Below are 9,529 nucleotides of genomic sequence, written 5' to 3' on the forward strand. Positions count from 1 at the left end.
GATCTTGTAACTCCTGAGAAGTTGGGCTAATAATAGAAATTATGATATATCCTTAATTAAAGTTCTACCAGTCTAATGAAAATAGCTCTTAAGCACACTGGCCTCTAAGTTTTCAGGCTTGGTTTACAATAGGTTGATACAGCTATGGTACTCAGTGGGGTGAAAAATCCAAGGGAAGGGAAAAAACCCTTCCATCGCTGTAGTCTGCATCTACACTACAGGGTTATAGCAGGGTAGCTACAGCATCATAGCTATGCTACTGTAGTGCAGCTAATGTAAACCTGGCCTCAGAATGGCAAAGATAATAAGCTATGCCAAGTGAACAAGACCACCGGGTATATGACATGTCTGTTGGGCTAAAGAATAACAGGTTGCGTTTTAACATTGCCTAGGTATGTCTGAGTGAAATGAGAGTTCATTTAAGGACTTGTGAGCAATATGTAGAAAAATATGGACCTCTACAAGAACTCGGAGACACAGTAACAAGGTACAGCCCTTTGATGATCATAATGTGACCACTGTGCTGTTGAGTTTACTATGTATTGGTGTTGGGATAAAATAGTACGAAGTACAGCTAGTCAATTAAAAAAAGAAAAAGGTCAAAATTTGGAAGTTGTTTCCATTTCACAGGGTTTGACATGTAGCCATTTTCACTTTTTTCACAGTCACTTTTTTATCAAAATGGTCATCAGTTTTTTTGTATATTGAAACCCCAGTAATGATTTTGAGAATGTTTTCAATAAAAAACAAATATGAAATGTGACACTTTGCAAAAATACAAAAAATCAAGTCAACAGCTTTTTCGTTAACATTTTTATTTTTGAAAAAAGGCCTTTTTTAAATCAGATTCTTTCTTTGAAAAATTTCAACCATCGTATAGCATAAAGCTAAGAATCAACATTTTTAAATATTTAGGGTAATTAAAATCCTCATTACTTTTTGGAAAACAAAATCTACCCGTGTTTTTTTATAAACAAAGAAAGTCATTCATAATTATACCATCTTTGTAATTCCCAGATATGCCTGTCCATTTTGCCAGTGTGAGTGCATGAAGATGATCTAATGGACCATTGTCTCACTTACCATAGAACAGAAAGGAGAGCAGTGGTAACTATCTTGCAGTCAGTTATATGTGCAAATGTGTACTTTATTGAACGTACATATTAAATTGATTGATTCTGTTTGGCTGTAGATAGTAGTAGACATGACAACAGGTAAAAAAAAGCGTTAATTACAAACTTGGCTTGGATGACACAGTAATTAAAAAAAATAAGTGGCCTGGTCCCAATCTGTACCAGTGATTCCACCCCAGCTAGCACGGGTGCTAGAAAATGGTATCAAAAGTTCTATGCTAGAAATACACCCAATATGTCATGATGGCTCCAAAGGATAGTTTATAGTTAGCCCTTTGGACTAATTGCATGCATTTTCAAAATGCCATGCCACCAACATTTTTACAAGATTCAGTGATTCTTCCACTTTTAAAATTCTGTATTCGTCATTTCTCTCCATGGACCCAACATCCGCGCCTAACCTCCCAGACTCCACTTTCTGTGCAGTATTTTCTGTCTATCTTGATAGTCCTCTTGCCTAGCACAATCTATGGATCATTGATCTATGGATCATTATTTGAGAACTACTCCAATGATTCATAAGAGCTACAAAGGACTCACAGGACAAGGACAAATTATTCCAGTTGTACAAACAAAAATACATAGCATGGCCCCAAGCCTAGGGCTCTGTGAGGCATAAGGGTCTGACTGTGGGGATCAAATTACAGGATCAAGACCTCTATATAGGCCTGATCTTGACAAGTTCTGTGCACGACTCTCATTGACTTCACTGGGAGTTGAATTTGCTTAAGACCTGATCCTGAGGGATGCCAAGTCAAAAAGTTAACAAACTTGAATGACTGATATATGACACAACCATCCCTCATCACTAACAAAACAAAGGACAACATTCTCTTCTCCCTTATGGTGCAGGTTAGTTCTCAATCTGCTTAACTACTATCGTATTGATGTTAACATTTTGGTAGGTCTGTGTACATCGGGGTGGGCAAACTTTTTAGCCCGAGGGCCACATCTAGGTTTGAAAATTGTATGACCGGCCATGAATGCTCACGGTTCCCGGCCAATGGGAGCTGCAGGGGCAGTGCTTGGGGCAGAGGCAGCGTGCGGAGCCCTCTGGCTGCCCCTACATGTAGAAGCCGGAGTGGGGACATCCCACTGCTTCCGGGAGCTGCGCGGAGCCCTGGCGCATGCGGAGCAGGGCAAACCTCGGACCCCGCTCCCCGTTGGGAGCTCAAGGGCCAGATTAAAACGTCTAAGGGGCCGGATGCGGCCCCTGGGCCATAATTTACCCACCCCTGGTGTCTGTAGTACTGAGAGTACAAATTAAGGGAAGAATAAATAAGGTTACAGTTAAAGATTGGGTTCACCATTAAGAGTTACTACCCTAGCAGACCATATTTTGCCAAATTTTAGTTGTGTGGTTTTAAATTAGGTTCAGCATTTATTTGTTCAAGTCCACTGATTGTCCAGCACATATAGAAGCCAACTTGGTAATCGCCAAACAAAAATGTTATATTTTTTAGCATAAATATGTTTATTTATAGTACTTAGAGCAAATGCATAAACAGTAGCTGTGTGCAGTTATGGGGCAGAATAAGCCCCTTAAAACTTAGTTAACCCTCTTGTGTTAAAAGATCTCACTCCACAATTAAACAAGTTTATCCCTTATAGTCCAGTAAATAATATACATCACACAGCATTTCATTAAAATAGTCTAACATCGTCCTTGAAAACCTCACACAAATATACAAACTATAGTTTAATTTAAATAATGTTTAGATTATAGAACAAACCCCAAAAAGAGTCAAGAAATTTCTCTGTCACACTGATGTCATAGCAACATGATCTATAAATGTAACTATCTGGTACAGCAAGCGGATAGACACTGTTTATTGCATAATTTGCTACCAGAATCCTGCCACATAGCAAAGAGTTCTCCAGGGCAGATTGGAGAAATACTCCATAGGACAGTGGTTGCAGTTAGAGACTGGCCTCTCCCCTTAATCTTGAAACCCTAGAAGGATAGGACTGGAAGGGACCTCAGTATGTCATCTAGTCCACTCCCCTGCACTCAAGGCAGGACTAAGTAATAACTAGACCATCCACCCTCCATGGGATGTATTGTGTGGGTTGGCACATTAGATATCTGTTTCTGAGCGTGCTCACTTGAGGTTCATGGAGAGATTCTAGTCTGCTGTTTCTACCTCCTCTTTCATACCAGAAGAGCACAGAGCAGGATTTAGCTCTAAAAGTATTAATCAATAAGTTAGCCTTTTACACTTTTCTATAAGTATGTTATTCAAATGCTGTTTTAAGTGTGCACTAATATTTTTATGATATTATTTGAACTAAATGTTGCAACAATTACAATGGTTAGCTATATTGCAGAGGACCAAAAATTACGAAGGAACTAAAATCTCCTTCCAAAACAATGAAGGCATTTTTGTTTTAAGTAGTACAGTAATCCACCACATATGTAAGTGGGAGCCCCATTATTTTCAGTGGATGCCCCATTATTTTCAGTGGAAGAATAAATCATGCAGCACATAGGTTGGGAGCACAACAAATAACATTTCATTTAAACACTCTTGGGTTAGCCAGTACCAGGGAAGGAGTTAAGCATGAGATGAGGGCAGACAGACATCCCCATGGGTATCTACTGAACAGAAAACACGCAACTGGGATTAACCTAATTTTACTGCTGGACTGCGGGTGTATTGCGTCTGGCAGTAAATTTATGTCACTCAGAGAATGCCATTTAGCTATTACTGTTCCAGACATTTCACTCTCCCCTTATCACTGATATTTCCTTCTGCAATGTCTTTGTAATGAAAACTCAATAGTTATAGTTTTTTCCCCTTCTTACAGTACTGTCCAATTTGTCGTTTAATACCTGGTGGAGATCCAAGCTATTTTAGCAGGAATTTTATAAGGCATCTTCAACTCAGACACACATTCAACCATGAAGACTACATAGTGAGTAAATAATCATTTTTATAAGCTACTGTCCTGACTTCTTTACATATGTCCCTCCGTACCTCTGACAATCAATATGTCATGTGAGCGTATGCATTAGATTGCCAGAATGTCATGCTTAGGGCACGTTGTGATGTTACGAAGATGTAACAGATATGAATGGGGGCAACACTCTAATGGTAAGAACCCCGACTCTAATGGTAAGAACACAAGACAGAGTTGGGAGACATGGATTCTTTTCCCAGTTCTGCTACTAAGTCATGGTGTGACTTTTGGCAAATACTTAGGCTTGGTCTACACTACCCCCCTAATTCGAACTAAGGTACGCAACTTCAGCTACGTGAATAACGTAGCTGAAGTCGAAGTACCTTAGTTCGAACTTATCTTGGTCCACACTCGGCAGGCAGGCTCCCCCGTCGACTCCGCGGTACTCCTCTCGCCGAGCTGGAGTACCGCAGTCGACGGCGAGCACTTCCGGGTTCGACTTATCGCGTCCAGACTAGACGCGATAAGTCGAACCCAGAAGTTCGATTGCCAGCCGCCGAACTAGCGGGTAAGTGTAGCCAAGGCCTTAGCCTCTCTTTGTTCCTCAACTTACCCCACTGGCTTCAATGAATTGAGCTATTAAACAACAGCTACTTACACTTTCATAACTCAATAAAATTTAGACTATACATCACAAGAGTCAAAACACTATTAAAAATTCCAAAAAACATTTTTCTGTGGTTTCCTTTATCGCCTTGACTGATGTCCATTCAGACACCATCCTGAAAAAAAGAGATGAATCTAATACTTTCTAAAGTGAGGGCAGACCCCTGAGAAAGTGCTGCCAGACTTGAGAGAACCACATGTGCCATCAATAAAATGTTAATCTATACTACGTGCATATAAGAGCAATACACCTGGGTTGGGTAATATTTTATTGATGGCTCATGTATTTTTTTATCTTGTTTGCAACAGAGTGCTGAGATATGCAACATTTTGTTATTTATATATGTAATTATATAATATGCATCTCTATGTCTGGGGCCTGTAATAAATAACATAGGAGTTACTGGTGTTTGCATATCATATTTTACTTGTCTGTCTCCTCTGGAATTCTTCCTTTTATAATTAAATTTGTTTCATAGTAAAGATTTCTCCCACTATAAACTGTCAGTGCTTAAAATTGAGTAGTATAAAATAAGTCCCCAATCCTGCAAACTACTTATGTATGTGCTTAACTTTAAGCATGCACATAGTTCCATTGAAATCAACGTTTAGTTGGGTCATGGTCTAAGCAAGCTCTCAAGAATAGAAGTAGCTTGTTAAAGCGGTATTTGTTTTTATCTGCATGCCTAAATATCTTTTTCTTTTCTTATTCCAGGATACAAACATAGTAGAAGAAGCCCTTATTGAAAACATTCTATACCAGTCATTTTTAGAATATATGCAAGTGAATCATCCAAACAGCACATAATTCTACTGAAAAGGGTGGGATAGATGTTCAACAGATTACATTGTTCATTCAAATTCAATTTTTACAGTTACCGGGACATTGTCAGATTTTAGACCTAAACAGGTTGACTTAAAAAATAGTTTTGTTTTTAAATTAAATTCCAACTCCATCACAGAAAAATGTAAAAGATCACACTACCATATTGCTGGTTTTGAACACCTAAAATGCAATAGTCACTGGCTGCCTGTACTACCTTATTGCTCATTGACAAACACCTTTACCTTTATACAAAGGAAAGGCAATGACTGGAGCAGAGAGCAGCTTGTGATTGCACATTCCACGAGCAGGCCAGAGTCTCCATGATACTGCTGATGATGTTGCAATGCTTGGGACAGACAGCAAACAAGGCACAGCCTTTTTTGAATTATGTAGCCTATCAGACTGGGGGCGGGGGGGGGAGCACTCAGCCCTTCTGGCCTGCACCAGGGTGGTGGGGCTAGGGTCTTCTCTGCCCAGCAGGGATGGGGTCCCGGGGCTTCAGCCCTGCAGGGCATGCCTGCCGGGGCTCAGGACATCAGCAGGTGCCTCCTGTGGGGCAGGAGCCCCGGCAATCGCACCCTGGCTCTCAAACTTCTGAAGTTTGTCGTATGCGGCTCCGAGGATCAGTACGTTTGGCCACCCCTGTTCTAAAGTGACCAGAAGATAGGGCTATAGAATTGTTTCAAAATGTACCTACAACAGAGAAGTAAGCACACAAACTTCTGTGTGTAATTCTACACATTTTCATTGTTGATTTAATTTCACAAATATGTTTTATCGTGAGGAATAAAAAGTTGGCAGGGCCACTGATTTCATCTAAAAAAAATAGTCTGATTTAAAAGGCTTTCCTTCAAATAAATGTTCTTCATAAACCTCTGCTGTCTGATTTCTTTTTACATGTTGTCTATGACAGTGGCAAAAATGACATGAGATTTACAAGGTTGGTGCCACACTATATATTGCTCTATGGCATACTACCTGTCAACATCAAGGTCACAGCTTTATTAAAGGATTAAGATTTACAGTAACATTAACAACATGAACACCTTCACATAAACCTCCCTGTAGTTTACTTCTTTGAGGTCAACAGCCCACGTTCTTCCCCTTCCAGAAGCTGCTAATCAATAATTACTGCAGTCTACTGAATAAAGTTCAAATGGACTAGCACTTTCTTTTTATCATATTTTGCTTTCTATAGTATCTAACCCTCTTTACCAACAGTAATTAATTTAGCTTCATAACATCCCTATGAAGTAAGTAAAATCTATTCCCTATTTACAGATGTGGAAACTGAAGCACAAGAGAAGTTAAGTGTCTTGCTTAAAGCAACACAAGAAAGCTGCAGCAGAGCCTGAAATACCACAGATCTCCCTGACTCCCAGTCACTTGCTTTAACCACAAGGCCATGATGACTTTCAACCTGTGCTGGATATGAACAGGATTTGTAAGATTCACCCCTTTTCCAATCCTCAAAACAAAGTGCGGAAAAACTGTCCTGTCTACACTGCAGCTGCTATCACTAGTAGCATCAGGGAAGCTGCATCAACGCAAAAATTTTAAAAAGGCTTCAAATTTTCCCAGTGTGCATGTACCCAAAAAGGTAGTAGCAGAGCTGGGAACAGAACTCAGGAGTCAAAGCACTGCCATGTAATCATCAGAAATAAAACACAAATCATTACAATCATTTTGTCTGAGGAAACATGCAGTACGTAATTATAATAATGAAATCTCTATTTAGCCAGTGTTGGCATATTACAGAGTCAGCCTCTTTACAACACCCAAGTCATGTTTCTGGTGATTTTCTTAAACTGAGGAAAGTACTGACTGCTCATATTTATCTAACCAGGTGTGTACATCAAACCTTAATATTCAAAACCATTGGATAGGTATGCTGGGATTTCTGCAGTACTTTGTAAGAGTATTGGCTAAACAGTAACCACATATCTAAGTATCTGTTTGTCCTTGTCTGTTTTGCTGGATACATAACAGGCATCAATATTTCTATAACAAACTCCCATAGTTTTTGGAATGATTCCTCTAATTTTGGGCTATTTTTCTTTTTTCCAATGAGAAGCTATCAGCAGCCTACCAGCTACTAGCAGATGACAGATTAATTCTTCATTTCTTTGAGTCTGAACACTTCTGTTAGGAAGCCCAGAAGGATTAGTAAAGGGTCATTTGGTAATAAATATCCAATAATTTGTAATATTTAGTTACTAATCACATCCCAACACTCTCTAACTGGACATATCCGCCATATATGCATGAAAATCTCTATATATTTTTAACCTGACTGATGTGAGGTACCATTGAAAGAGTATCATAAAGACATTTTTATTTACCATAATACAAACTGAGGTTTCTCATCTTTTCCAAATCAATCTGTCATCCAAATCTTTTCCCCCCACCATGTCATATATGGACACTTCTTTGTTAGGAATGTTGACTACAAAGACAGAAATAAATTAGTTTCTTTTTTCCCCAAATCCACCAGAAGCCAGCATGTCTACTAAAGTTTCTCTATAAAACAACTTTTCTATAATGTTGATAAGCATAATGCCTACCTTGAAAATATTTGTACTATGGGAGAGCAGGTGAGTTATAGTTTTGATTTCTAAGAAGTTAGAAAAAAGTTTATTCGGTGAACAGCTGGCCAGCCATACGTATTATATGGCTCACAGAACCCTTAAAACGCTGATCTGTGATTTGATTTAAAATCTGGATTATTTGCATTGGGTTTCAATGGTGAAGAAAAATATTGCATTTCGAGTTCTATCATAAACCACAGAGTAGTCTTTGCTAAAGGATGTATATAAATTGCTGAAGAGTGATTTTTTATTAAACTGGTAACCTAGCAATATTTACATTGCCACCATTTTCTTACTCAGTAAAGACCCAGTGTTTAGCTGAATTAGAGCACCCCAATCCACTAATATTTTGGGTTGATAGTACCATATATTTGGAACAGCTAGTCCACCCTGTTTAGTGGGTCTGTACAAAGTATCTGCACTCACTGTTTTTTTTTTTTTTTTATTACATATAAATTCAAACAGTCTCTGTTCCTGCTAGAGTTTTATCTAGGATGATTATAGGAATATTGTGAAACAAGAAAGATATCCTTGGCAGAATAGTCATTTTGACTATTTTTCCTAACCAATACATTGTATACTTTCCCCACACCCCAAATCTTTTTTCATTCGCTGAAACAGCGATTTGACATTTAAATCATATAGCTCTCATTGGATGTTTGAGAGTTGAATTCACCAGTATTTTATAGAATTTGTTGCCCATTTGTACCCCAATGTTTTATGGAGGAATAGGTTCTCTAAATTGGGCACATTTATAACTAGTAGTTAAAATCTGGCATAATTCACTTTAAACCAGACCAAAGATTTCTTTAGACTCTAATTTTAGAGAAATGTTCAGGTTAGATAAAAACAACATTATGTCATCAGTGTTTTTTTCTGATGTATTCCTGCAAGTTTTATTCTTGAGATAAATTCACTAGTTCTATCCTCTGCAATGTGAAGAGTAAAGGAGGCAATGAACATCCCTGCCTAGTTCCCATGTATAATTCAAACAGGAAAGAATTAACCTCATTGGCTTGCACAACTGCTTCTGGGCTGGTATAAAGAGCTGTTTGTGATGTGTTCCCCCCAGGGTGCCAACTGGAACTGGGATACCACTGAGCCGCCGACACACCCGCCTGAGCTCCCTTTAGGCCTGGTCTACACTAGGCGTTTATGTCGAAGTTAGCGCCGTTAAATCGAATTAACCCTGCACCCGTCCACACTGCGATGCTATTTAGTTCGACATAGAGGTCTCTTTAATTCGACTTCTGTACTCCTCCCCGACGAGGGGAGTAGCGCTAAATTCGACATGGCCATGTCGAATTAGGCTAGGTGTGGATGGAAATCGACGCTAATAGCTCCGGGAGCTATCCCACAGTGCACCACTCTGTTGACGCTCTGGACAGCAGTGCGAGCTCGGATGCTCTGACCAG

General features: G+C 39.2%; 1 protein-coding gene across 1 annotated transcript in view; it reads left to right on the plus strand.

The window, feature by feature from the left end:
- RNF125 (ring finger protein 125) overlaps positions 1-5,644 on the plus strand; it is a 28,328-nt gene extending 22,684 nt beyond the window's left edge. The window contains 5 exon segments of the mRNA XM_065582468.1: positions 393-487; positions 1,018-1,043; positions 1,046-1,107; positions 3,942-4,049; positions 5,416-5,644. Coding sequence (XP_065438540.1) covers positions 393-487; positions 1,018-1,043; positions 1,046-1,107; positions 3,942-4,049; positions 5,416-5,508 — 384 coding nt within the window. The 3' untranslated portion in view covers positions 5,509-5,644.
- Positions 5,645-9,529: the final 3,885 nt, after the last annotated feature.

This window comes from Chrysemys picta, chromosome 2 (genome assembly GCF_011386835.1).
Source record: "Chrysemys picta bellii isolate R12L10 chromosome 2, ASM1138683v2, whole genome shotgun sequence".
Taxonomy (NCBI): Eukaryota; Metazoa; Chordata; order Testudines; family Emydidae; genus Chrysemys; species Chrysemys picta.